The sequence below is a fragment of the Corythoichthys intestinalis genome, chromosome 19 (genome assembly GCF_030265065.1).
Source record: "Corythoichthys intestinalis isolate RoL2023-P3 chromosome 19, ASM3026506v1, whole genome shotgun sequence".
Lineage (NCBI taxonomy): Eukaryota > Metazoa > Chordata > Actinopteri > Syngnathiformes > Syngnathidae > Corythoichthys > Corythoichthys intestinalis.
The window spans coordinates 35,188,752-35,202,617 of record NC_080413.1 but is presented as its reverse complement, the minus strand read 5'-3'; the positions used below and the strand labels follow the sequence as shown (position 1 = coordinate 35,202,617).

General features: G+C 38.9%; 1 protein-coding gene across 1 annotated transcript in view; it reads right to left on the bottom strand.

Annotated features, from left to right (window-relative positions):
* opn5 (opsin 5) overlaps nucleotides 1-13,866 on the bottom strand; it is a 120,730-nt gene that overhangs the window by 40,299 nt on the left and 66,565 nt on the right. Inside the window, exon 3 of the mRNA XM_057823376.1 lies at nucleotides 11,526-11,645. Within this exon, the coding sequence (XP_057679359.1) occupies nucleotides 11,526-11,645 (120 nt within the window). The remainder of the gene's footprint in view (nucleotides 1-11,525; nucleotides 11,646-13,866) is intronic.

Below are 13,866 nucleotides of genomic sequence, written 5' to 3'. Positions count from 1 at the left end.
ACAAAATGCAGCCAGCCACGATGAGTGAGGATGATGACCCAGGACTGCTTCATGGCAAATTCTGTTTTAAAAAGCTGCTTAATGGAAATTTGGATAAAACCAAAGTTGTGTGGACATGCTGCTGTGATGAACTGTCCTTCCATCGAAGCACAACCAGCCTAAAGTACCACCTTCGGGCAAAGCATAACTTCACTAGTGTTAACAATGACGCTAACACCGCGGGTACAAGCCGCAGTCATCAAGCTACACTGGCAGAGTGCGGATTCGGACTTGTCAACAAAAAGACAACAAGTAGTTTGACTACTGCTATCGCTACATGGGTAGCCAGAGACTGTAGATCCATGTCCACTACAGTGGCGGTCTGCGCACAGTGGTGCCAACAGTAAGCTGGCCCACCTTGCAAAAAAGTATCTGGCAACACATGCCACAATCGTTCCTTGCGAGAGACTGTTTTCTAAAATAGAGTATGACTGGCTAACTTAAGCAGTGTTTCTAAACACCTTTACACACAGTTTAGTGTAATGTTTTTCAGTTAAGTGTGTGAAAATTGACAGTTTATTTTTTTTATATCTCACACACCTTTCAGGCCATTTAGTGTCAAACTGCAAATGCTGCATTAATTTGTGTGAAATGTTCAATTTAACAGACAAGTTGTTACACATTTTTTGAAACACTAGCTATTGTTACTGTATTGTGCTTGTCTGCTCTTTAAGTTGGCAGTTAATTTTGGGTAATATGCCAAACGGCAAACATTGTTAGTCTACACTTTAATCTGTTAAAGCTCTCTATTGTATAATACAGACAATTTATTTTTTATTTTATTTTATTTTATTTTATTTTATTTTATTTTATTTTATTTTATTTTATATGAGCTGAGTTGTTTAATAAAATTTTAAAGCTCTATTTGGTTAAGTATTAATTCATTCACTCGTCATACATTTCATCTTAATTTTTTTTTAAAGTCAATTATAGTATTTTGCTAGATATTTTTTCCTGAAAAGCAACTTTACTCATCCCGAGGGAAATGTGATTAATCATGATTAATCACACAGTTGACATATGATTAACTAGATTAAATTTTGTAGTCATTTGACAGCACTACTTAATACTTATTTGCCCCACTGTATGTATGAATGTAACATCCCTCAAATTGAGATTGCCATCAGTCCAGAATGATATGAGCAAAGGCTGTCTGACACAAATGAGAAAACTACATGACCTAAATTCCCAAAGGATTTCAACAGCTATTAAAAAACATTGAATAGTTACTGAAACGAAAGAAGAATGCAGCACTTATGAAGGCAGTCAGGCTTGGGGCACCAACCAATTTTCTTCAGTTTCCAATGCACCACTGAATTGCAAAGAATTCCTGACCTGCTGATTCTTGTTTAAGAAATTGGAGCATGTGAAAGCAGACTGGTACACAGTGGTAATCCTTCTAAAGTGATTGAATAAACTTCACCAATAATTACTGTACAATAATTTTATTTGATTTGATCAGCAGAAACCAAACGGAAGAACAGCAATTAGCAGGATTTATTTATTGATTAGCACAAATGTCAAACTAAAAGCCAATATACGTAATCCGTTAAACCACATGAAATCCTTTCATGTGAACCCTAGACCTGAACATGGTGTTTTATTTTAGCCAGCCTACGATGTTTACATGTTTGGTGTCATTATGCCTATTCAACTAGTATTATATTTTCCATCTTGTTTTAAGATCTCATATTTTATTGGCAGTTCTTTAACGTGCCATTCACTCCAAGTAAGTTGTTCACTTCTGTCACGATACAGCTTCTGAAAGCATGTGTGGTTTCCATTACCTTTTACCATTAGTCTGTATTTACAATTTGTTTTGTGAAAATGGCAAAAGGTGAGATTGAAGACATTATGCTGTTGTGTGTTCGCTCAAGTACATATAATGTCACGACAATTTGTGGTATCATGATGAATAGGCTGCTATATAATAAGCCCAATTAGAGGTGTGTTTTGTATGTATTATTGAATAATATACTCGGTTCCTGTATGCAACTTGGTTCACTGATTACGGGCATACTTTATGTATGGAGTTTGCTTTACTGATAATCCTGTCTTTTTATCATTACAAACCATCAAGACCGGACTGGCATACAGGGATACAGTGCATTTCCCCAGTGGGCTGGTGGGCAGGTGTCGGGAGAAATAAGTAGGATTGTAATTCCTAAAATAAGTCGGGCTTGTTGTCATTACACATGCACGAAGTGAAACCCTACATACAGTGTATCATCTTATATAATAAAGATCATTAATTTTCCCCTCAAAGTAACTCAAAATATAGCCATTAATATATATAAACCCTTGGCAACAAAAGTGAGTACACCGCATGGGAACTATGTACATCCCTAAATGTCCAAATTGAGTACTGCTTGTTATTTTCCCTCATGTGACTCGTTACAGCATTGCTGCAGAGATTGAAGAGGTGGGGGTCAGCCTGTTAGTGCTCAGACCATACAACATACTCTACATCAAATTGGTGTGCGTGGCTGTCACCCCAGGAGGATGCCTCTTCTGAAGACGGTAGACCATGTCCTATGGTCTAATGAGACGAAGATTCATTTGTTTGGTTCCGATGGCTGAAAGCATGTGTGGCGGCGACCAGGTGAGGAGTACAAAGATAAGTGTGTCATGCCTACAGTCAAGAATGGTTGTGGTTGTGGGAATGACAAGAAAGCCCACCCATCTCATCAGACCATAGGACATGTTTCCAGTAATCCATGTGCTTTGTTGACATGTCATCAGCAAACTGTTTGCGGGCTTTCTTGTGTACCATCTTCAGAAAAGGCTTCCTCCTGGGATGTACGTTTTTTTCATAGGGGTGTACTCACTTTTGTTGCCAGGGTTGTAGATATTAATGGCTATATTTTGAGCTATATTTTGAGGGGAAAATAAATTAACTCTATTATATAAGCTGCAGGCAGACTACTTTTCATTGTGTCAGTGTGTCATTTTGTCAGTGTTGTCTCATGAAAAGATATGTAGTTAAATATCTGCAGAAATGCGAGGGGTGTACTCACTTTTGTGATACACTGTACACGGGAAAAATAGTAGGAATTGGTGACTGCGCTCAAGCCTGCGGACGTTTGTGTTCCCGTGGTCGTGAGCTGACCATAAAATTAGCGCACCCGCGTAATCCAAGCATTAGGGTAAACGACCGAGCGGCAAGGCAGTTGACTTCAGTCTGCTCGAGTTGTTCTCAACTCTTAAAAACTCTCAACACTCTAAAATATATAACGCCACCATTGTTATCATTTGATAAAGGAAATAAAGTCGCCTGATCTTAAAACTTATCCATATACATTTAAGTTATGTGGAATATAATATTTTGTGATTTCTCTTAGCAATGGTAGGTTACAGTTCTCATTTTTGTGGCACTGTAAATCCACAAACATGAATACATTCTGGTTAAGGTTGGTGAATAATAGTAGCAGACCTCTTAGACCTCTCTGTCTATTCCCATACACAAAACTATGCATTTTTGCTATACCAATATTTAGGAAAATGAATTAAAAGTCCTACATGTATACTTTGATCAGTTTACAGTTCTCATTTTTGTGGTACTTTAAATCCACAATTTTGAAGAAGTTCCAGCAAAGGTTGGTGAGTTTTAGTAGTGGACCTCTCTGACTGCTCACATACTCAATACTGCATTTTTACTGGACCAATATTTAGAAAACAAAGTTAAATGTCCTACATTTGAACTTTGATCTGGTTACAGATTACAGTTCACATTTTTGTGGGACTGTAAATCCGCAATTCAGAATAAATTCTGGCCAAGATTGGCAAATATTAGTAGTGGACCTCTATTTTTACTCACAAACTCAAAACTATGCATTTTTACTGTACCGATATTTAGAAACGTCCTAAATGTGCACTTTCATTAAGTTACAGTTCTTTAAATTAGTTTATTTATAGTTTAATGTCTCAACTGGGTATATCCCAAAATGAAAAGGAAAAAACCTGTAAATTCTCCCAAAAACGGAAGACTGGCCGAGAATGCCTCAGTGCCAATGACGATACTAGCCGTCCAATCCATTTTGTACATTCCGTAGATACTATTCTAGTGGAAAATTTTGGTAACAACCTGTGGGTTCCTTTTTTTTTTTTTTTTTTTTTTTTTTTGTACAGTGACCCCCTTTTTGAAACGATATATTGATTCTTTGCAGGAACCTTTTAATAACCCTTAGGATACCAAGTATCATGATATTTCACTATTTCGATATATTGTGTAAATCAGGAAAGTCCAAACTTTTTGAAAAGGGGGCCAGATTCGGTGTGGTAAAAATGCGGGGGGCCGACGTTGGCTGACGTCCTTTACGTAGAGCAATATACTTAAGCAAATTTTAGCAAGCCATTCTGCGTGTCACACTTGCTTTTTATTTTTTTAATTACCGGTAATAATTTTAACAATCTCGCAACTAGACTTTGTGGAGTTCTCTTTTGACTCTCGGGCTCTAGCGAAGTACTGCTGCTTCAATTTCTCACTGTGTTTGTCGTACATGTCAGCGTGTCTTGTTTGGTAATATCGCCTCACATAGAACTCTTTAAAAACAGCGACGGCAAATGAGGCAAACACAGTTGTTGCATATTTTAATGAAGAAATAGTCCAATTTTCGCCTATCCTTGAAGCGTCTGCCATCGCAGTCAACTTTTTTTGTTGATTGTCGCCATTTTAGAAAATTGCAAGTAAAGGGTCAAATGGAGTAATGTTGTTTAGAGTGCTGCTGACTTTTAGTGGGTAAATGAGGAGCAGCATTTAGTGTGTAAGCTCAATCATATGCTGGTAGCAGTACTGCTGACCAATTTATTAAGTCTGTGTGTGGGCCAAAAGTTATTGATTTTATGACAGAGGCTGGAGGCCGGATAAAATTTGACCGCAGGCCGCATTTGGCCCCCGGGCCGGACTTCGGACATGTCTGGTGTAAATCATAAGGTGCCGGAACACAAAGTACATATGACTGCGCAGGGGGAACACAAAATACATATGACAGCGCAGGGATGACAAGACGGGCATAGGTCCCGGAACATATGCAGAAAATGGTGCTGAAAACAACACGCAAATGCCCACTTGCTATCCTTACAAGCCTCAATTTCAGATAATATCCATGGTTTAAACGTTATGACAACAACTTACAATTATTTAGGCTCTGCACAGCACGGGCAATTGTCCACATAACCACAAGTGGGACTTACAGTAACGTACAGTCTAACTTGTAAAACATGAAAAAAGAAAAAAAAAAAAAGATTAAAATAAATAACACAAACCCATTCTTTAGCGAGTTTCATCCCCACTGTCTTCCCTGGCCCCAAAGTTCCCACCGCCTTACAAATTGTGCAGCCAAAACACAAATTTCCCATAAGGGTACTAGCCTGTTGCTCCGGCTGTTGGTGGTCCACCTGCCTGACTTCTGGCGCTGTAGCTGGCTTCGCTCCAGGTGGCGCTGAACCTGACAAGCTGCTGTCACAGTAGCAGCCTCCTGCCCCGGCTTGGCTGGCTGTACATGAGCCTGGCTAGCTGCTGCAGCGCTAGCCTCCTGCTGCACACGTTAGCATGATCGCTGCAGCTGCCCTCAGTGCCGGTTGTTGCTTTTCTGACTCTTTTTGAACGTTCTTCCTTCTTTTTGAAAAAAAGACAGTAAATGTAACTGTCGTATTGGCATGTTGAAATACCGTTTGATCCTGGCTGCTTGCTCCCCAGATGCCGCAAATTTTCCGTTTTTTTTTTTTTTTTTTTTTTTTTTATGGATTTTTATGGATCTGCCCAAATAAGTCCCGGAACACAGGAAGGCCAAAATCAAATTAACCCCTGTCCCTAGTCTGTACAGAAATCATCTTTACCCAAAAACAACAGCTGCACGACATTAGACATTAGAGAAAGTTGGATATTGAATATGCCAATATTGATATTACTGTGAGAGTATAAGAGCCTTTAATGCAAAGATATTTATTTATTTATTTATTTTATATGTGTCACAAACATTTAAACAAGTGTTACCATAAACCCGCTAATAGAATAAAAAAATTAAAAGGTATTTTTCTTCATCCCTTATTTCATACATTCATAGTTTTGTCTGAGTAACAACTGTGTAGCACTCTAGCCAATAAGAAAATAGAACGGTATATATATGGTGAATGGCAATGCATATTTAAGGTCTCAAAAGCTAAAAAAATGCACCTACACCTATAAAAAAAGATCTGAAAATATTAATATGCTTCACATCTTAGCGATACGCATATTGCACATGCCATTATCACAGTGACCATTTTTAATCTAATATATTGTACAGCCCTACTTTAAAAAAAAAAAAAAAAATGTTTGTGATGTTTTTAAAAATGAAAATATTATTAAAAAATTCTATGATCTCGGATTTTAAACAAATGTCAACATTCTCTATACTTCTTATTCTGTTCAGGGTTGTAGGGTTACCAGACAGGCTCTGCGGCAGACAGTTAGGTCACTTTCTGACGCAGCTAAAAGAAGCAGCCAGTGGATATGGTTGAAGCGGTTGGACCCATGCTGGTCTCACAGGTCTTCAACATGCCAGCCCCCCCCCCCCCCCCACTACACTTGCAAACCCAGGTCAGAGCCCCGGACAAGGTATGCCATCAGCACTAGGCTTGACTCAGACAACGTCCCTGCCTTGCATAGTCCCTTGTGCTGCACCACTTAGACAACCTCTAATTGGGCATGGGACACAAGCGCAGGTGCGATCAACCTGTCGCTGGTCACCATCGATAAGGGTGTCTAGCAATGAAGGCCAAAGCACCCAATGACTCAAAATTGGAACACTACTGATGATGGGTCCCAAAATTTTTCCCATTACGGAGAAACATATCACAAGCCGTTCTCGACATCAAGGGTACCCTAATGTAAAACATCATGTATTGGCACAACCGAAAAAATAACACTACACCCAGTGTTTTATGAACCTAACACAGAAAGTGACGGAATTTAACTGCATCAAGATTAGAGCTGCAACTATTTATTATTTAAGTAATCAATTAATCTATTAAGTAGTTAGTTTGAATAATCGAGTAATCGTCTAAGGAACTAATCTAATGTGTTGCAGAATAAATTTTAGGAGATGTAAAACAAAGGCTTCCTAAAACTGCACTTTCAAAAGAGCATTAAATGGGAATACAAATTAAAAATCCAAAGAGTTTTTTCAAACTTTCATTTCACAAGAGCAATAAATGCATTTAAAAATAAATTAAAATACCTGAGCCAGTATAAAAAAACATAAATAAATGAGGATCAAAGTACATCAAAAGAACAATTGGCTAACTTGCATAGCAAAAGTCCGCTAGCTTAAAAGCCATAAAATGCTGACTTTTATTTTTTTTTTTTTTACAATGTTTACAATGCTCTTAACAAATACTTCAAACACATATTCCCACTAAAAACTAAATTACAAATGCATAAAGAATCATATTCGCTCAAACAAAAATTTACAACCTTATGTTGGTCTTAACAGGGAGCAGTAGGATCCAGCCAAGGTGATGAGTTACTGTATTTCATATTCGCTATTGCCACTGGAGGTCGGTGTATCCACCCAGATTAATAAAACTAAATGCAAACACTTTCAAAACAAACTATTACAAATGCCATTCTTATTAAATGAATCCTCGAAGCAGCAAAACTTGATTATAATATTATTTCTAATCGAATTACTCGAGTTAATCGATTAATTATTGCCTCAGTATAACATCTTTGCTGGTCTTTCTGGTGTTCACAACTTGACAGTCAAGTGGCATAATAAAACATTCATGAAGACACAAATGATGAAGAGTTTTATAACTACTGCAAGTGAATTAGTAATATTTAGGGATGTACTGATCCGATCACGTGATCTGAAATCGATTGAAAAGGATCGGGTATTTAATTTAAAAAAATATATACAGTATATTTGTCTGCTTCATGCTCGTACAGCGCCACCCCCCCCCCCCCCCCCCCCCCGCTAAGCAGTGTGACTAAACTTTCCAGTGCAGCTTGCGTGTGGTACTTAAAGTTAATGATGATTGACAGGTTTATTGCTTAGATCTTGCCAAAGAAGCTTTTTAGCTCTACGATCAATGGCGCAATTGTGTTAACTATCGTTAAACTTGCAGTTCTCAGCAGCGAGAGTGTCAAAGCGTGAGTGGATTTGAGTGGACTCACTTAATGAAGCATTTAATAGACACACATTATTCAACTTTATTTTAAAAATAATTCACATTATGAAGGCGACACGGTGGGACAGTAACATGTTTGGAACTTTTGTTAAAACAAAATAAAACTTTTGTGTGCCGTCTGGGTGTCACCTGCTCCGACGGGGGGGCCCTGCCCTTGGCTTGGTGGGCTGTTGGGGGTCCCGTGATGTGCCCTGCTAGTTGGGGGGCTGCGGCTGTGGCTCGCGGGCCGGGTGGGTGGGGTAGTGGGCGTAAGGGTTGGTGGCGCGTCCCCTCTTGCCATCCCTGAAGGCCGGTTGATGGGTGCGCGGGTGGCCTGGGGGACCACACTGGATCCCTGGGGGATCACGATGGCCCCTTTGCTGGGTTTCGGATGGAGGGATGGGCTGCAATGCCCCCCCCCCGGGTTGGCTGTGGGGGGGCCGTGGCCCTGGGGTGGCTCGTCTGCTTGGCTGTCGCATGTTTGGTGGGATTCGCACATGGGTGGATGTAATTGTGTGCGATCGGGTGGGGGACCTCGGTGCTGGGATTGGCAATGGGGCAGCCCACTGTGGGTTGCCAGCGGGCTCACACTCACAAGGCATTCACACGATTACTGGGTTCTAGATCACAGGGCTGATTTGTGTGCACTCCACCCCTCCCAATCACTTATCTTCAAGACTCCCCCTCTCTTTCCCTGGTTAACAGGCCCCCCACATGGTGTCAACCGGAAATACATCTAGCTGACGATCGCAGTAACGTATTCATTGTTAGTGTAGGAGTTTAATGTACTTATTGTTGTTGTTTGTGTTTGTTCTGTCTTTCTCTCTTCTTCTTTACTTCTGTTCCCCCATAACCCCTTCTTGTTCGCTGCTTTGTCTTAATAAACGAAGTATTTTGAATGATCACAGTGGGAGTTTGTTTGCCTGGCATGGCCAGACCGTTCTCCCTGTATTTTTAAATGCTTTGAGAACAGTCTGGGACCCAACTCCTCATTGGCCTTTCGAGCCCGAACGAAAGCAACCATGCAATCAGATTTATTTGCGTGACGTGTTCTTAACGAGCAATGTCCCTCTTGCGCGTCAAAAGTCGTCTCCACAATAGCACAGATGGCGAACGGGAGAGCTGAGAATATGTTCCATCCACGGTAAACTCAGTTTTAAATGAACAAAAACAAATCGAGTTGCTGAAACCAACAGTCTGTCTAGCACTAGCCATGCTGAATAAACTTCTCTGTTCCCCGCTCTCCTGATACATTTATATCCACGTGCTAGAGTTTCTAGTCGCTTTACCAACGTCATGTCCACCCGTCGCTGATTGGTCCACTCCACTGTCTGTTTGCTGTGGCTTACTCCACCCTGGAAATTTGATCCGTGGAATGGTCGCCAGACTCTATCGCTGGAACAGCGGTGAGTCTGGAGTTCCAGGAGTTTGTTTTGCTCCAATGTGAAATATTAAAATTGTTTCAGACCAACCGGGCACTCAGACTTCCATTCTCCGTGTCAAACAGCTGAGCAGGACAGGTTTAAAAGAAAAAAAATCAACTTTTTTTTTTTCGGTATAAGATCGGGACTTGGTATTGACAGATTCTTAAAATCAAGTGACTTGGACTCAGGTGCAAAAATATGTGATTGGGACATCCCTAGTAGTATTTGTTATTTTTCACAGTGGATAAAGAATACTGTATATGCCTGTAAGTATACTGTGTGTCCCATGCACTTATTAAACATAAACAATTGTCTCTTAACACTGGAAGTCCTGTTTTTTTTTTTGTTTTTTTTTTGACTGTAAAGAAAGACCAGAAGGGGCGTCAAATGACCCTGATACCAAACTGACTACTTGGCTTTGTCAAACAATAGACCACTCAAACAAGCAATCTAGCAGACAAACCCCCTACACACTCCTATGGAGTCGCTGCCTAGGTGTGAAGGGGTTTTTCACTCTGGATAGCTGCGATTAGCATCTTGAATATAAGAGCGACGGGTGGACTTCTTAAAAATTGTTTTGCTTTTTATCACACCATCCCTTGTACTGTGGGCAAACTGCAGCTTTTGAAATATGTAAAAAGGTTGTCCACCCGATTGTCTGCCTGAGCGGTCCACTGTACACTGCCCTGCAAGCACTTAAGACGCTAACTGGAGCAATCCAAACCTGTGGTTTTGTGAGTGTGAATGGGAATGACTAAAGAGGGCCTCAATGCTCACAAAAGATATGCTGATTAAGGTCAGACGACCCTTCTCTGGATACAAAGGGATTTGTATCAACTGATCCATCCTTGGTAGTTCTTAAATCATTACGATACGATTGCTATTTGTTAGCATTTCACATTGTTTATTAGCATTAAGATAGTGACTAAGCTTTTTTGCTTCCATGAAATACACAGAATGTAATTTCTTTGGCAAACACTTAATTTGAAAGATGCATTAAAAGCCTGGAAGCCTTGTTGACTATATGACAAGGGCTTGTTATTGTGAAGTGAATTCAGCTGAGCCGCCATACAGCGCTCGGATATGGAGTCAAAGTCAAAATTTTGTCAAAAAAAAAAAAAAAACGTACATTTTGTAAGTCAGGATACTACATTAATCAAATGTTTGGGTCATCATGCTATTATGTATGTATTAGCAAGTTTATACATTTATAGACTTTGACAATCACTGTCTTACTGTATATAAACTGTACAATATGCTCTTTGGTGAGTGATTTGGAATGTGATGAAAATTAATACAATACTAATGCGAGGTTGTCTCATTAACCTACGTAAACAAAGATAATAACCTATGTCCGTCTGTCTCCGTACATCAATCCACTTGTTTATCTATTCATCAAAATCTAAATAGATGTCCTTTGGCAAAACCGTCGCCTGTTTGGAATGAACAAATGGGCAAAATGATATCTGGTAATCCAATGTGATTGGCAAGATGGAAAAACAGATGGCGGTTAAACAAAATTTTAATTCCGTCAATGAACTGTGATGCACCCTTCGAGCCTCCTTCAAAAGGGCGTACAGATTACATTTCCCCCTTGTGGAGTCGGCGCTTTATCTCCAAGATGCCAAATTATACTAGTCATTAGTTCGTGTTCAATTCTTTGCATATGATGCCTCAGACCTATCGCCAAAGACAAACACTAACAGGCCGACCATCGTCAACTTTAATTAGACTTTTATTCATTGGACTTTTACCAAAAATGTTATTATGTGTGAATATCTCCTACTATTGATTTACCATACATGTTTAAAATATATAATTATCCAGCAATCCTAATATTTTGGGGGGTAACATTACATGTACCTGGACACGCATTTTGTTGCATTGCTGATGAAAAAGATGCAAACGTACCTGATATGCCAAAGTCAAAGATGGCTAAATTCAAAGTCATGAGCTCTGGAGGCTTCAACTTAGTTTTGCGCTTGATAGTCATATACAACACATATCCATTTCCCGTGGCAGACAAAACACCTGGAAGAGAAAGAAAGGTGTTAAATGCATTACCAACAATAATATTCAGTTTCATGTGCAGTTCCAGTACAGATACAGATAGACGGGGTGAATATTGAAAGGGTCAATGAAAATAAGTTTCTTGGCGTTGTAATTGATGACAAGGTTAATTGGAAAGCTCATATAAAACATATACAAAGTAAACTAGCTAGAAGCATTTCAGTTCTGAATAAAGCAAAACACCGTCTTGATAATAAATCACTCCACATTCTTTACTGCTCTTTAATCCTGCCATATTTACACTACTGTGCAGAGGTCTGGGGTAATACTTATAAATGTACAAAAAATTCACTATCCATTTTGCAGAAAAGAGCCATAAGAATAATACATAATGCTGGTTATAGGGATCATACTAATATATTATTTTTAAAATCCAGAACTTTAAAACTCACGGACTTCAAACAGCTCAGCTCATGTATAAGGTTATCCACATGTTACATCCTGGCAATATACAGAAGTTGTTTTCTAACAGAAAAGGTCATTACAGTTTGAAAGGGGAGCTTCACTTACAGCATCAGAGAGTACGGACTACATTAAAAAGCTTTTGTGTATCAGTTCGTGGAGTAAGGTTGTGGAATAAGTTAAATGAGGGGCTCAAGCAATGTCCAAGCATGACCCAGTTTAGGAAGTGGTACAAACACATGATTTTCACAGGGTATAGGGAAGAGGAAGGGTTTTAATATAGGGGGTTTTCACATATCTGCTTTTGGCTGGTACTTTTCATTTCATTTTATGTTTATTTTGTCTTGCATCTTATGTATATTGTTGCATTAATTCTTTGTTGATATGAGGCCTAATTAAATAAGGCGGACTGATATTATTGAGGAATAGAAAAGGGGGGTAGGTTTTAATAAGCAAATGCTTCATCCTACTCCTTTTTGGACACAATGAATAAATTCTAATATTTATTATTATTGTCTTAAATATTGTTGCTCAAGTATTATAATTGGTTTGTCTATGTTTTGTTTTGTTTGGTTTGTTTATTACTTTTATTTTCTCATGTCCAAAATATAGCATTCTCATTCTCATGTAGGCCTATCATGATTACAAATATTTTAATTTATTTCATAAATTATTGCGATATGCGATATTATTGTGCCCCTCATTTAAAAAAAGAAAAAAAAAGACCAATAACACTGTGAGAATACAGTATATATTAATAGATCAAGTACACCCATTTAAACACAATAAATGTTTACTCTTAAATTCAAAAATACTTTTTAAGAAATCACAACTAAAAACAATAGACCATGCCTCTTTTAAGTAAAAGACAACAATATTAATACCGCATAGAAACACAAAATAAATAAAGTGTCTTTTTCAAGAAAAAAAATAAATTGCACTTAATAACTTAAGCATCTAGGCAAATGAAAACTTTTCCCCTCATAGCTTCTGCTATGGCGTTCCATGTCTAATATTGTGAGTGGATGTTGTTTTGTTCATGTGACACGGCAGTGAGAGAGGCAGCGTCTCTACACAGCCTGCCGAGAGCCACAGGTTGAAGTGTTGTAAGCGCTGTGTGTTAATAAAAAACAAAGTTGTCAGCACGTCATGTGTTTAATATCATTGCCAGAAAAACACACATAATAGGACACCATACAGCTTCCTTTTTAATGTTGTCCTCATAATGATGATTTGCTACATCATGAATCACTTTGTGACTTTCCACCTCCATGATGGAGCGTTCTTCTTCCATGTTCGCTGGTTAAACCGTGAATAAGCAACTGGGCTGTTGACTCCAGGCCCGGCTCCGCCCATTTTGACAGATTCGTCTCCAGCAAAAATAAAAAAAATAGCCTAAACGTTGAACAATAGGATATAATGGGAACAAATTGGCTCCGGCGCTTTTTTTTGCCGGACCCAGAACGAAAATGCATTTTGCATAGTTGGTAACAAGGAAACCAAACTTTTAACAGCACGTCAGCACGTGCACGCAAGGCGATAAATCGCAGCAGAAAAATTACCACTTACATTTTTATTTACCGTGCGATAAATGAAATTATTGCATATTGCGACAGGCTCAGTTTCATGTTGTATGTTCTATGTTTGTATGTTCTATGTTGTACATGATTTTGAGCATTAGGCACCCAAACCCTTGAATTTGATTGCTCTGATTGTCGACAGTGTGATTGGTCCATAAATCAGAAAAAGTTCAGGGTTTGACTCTGGTCTTGTGCATCTC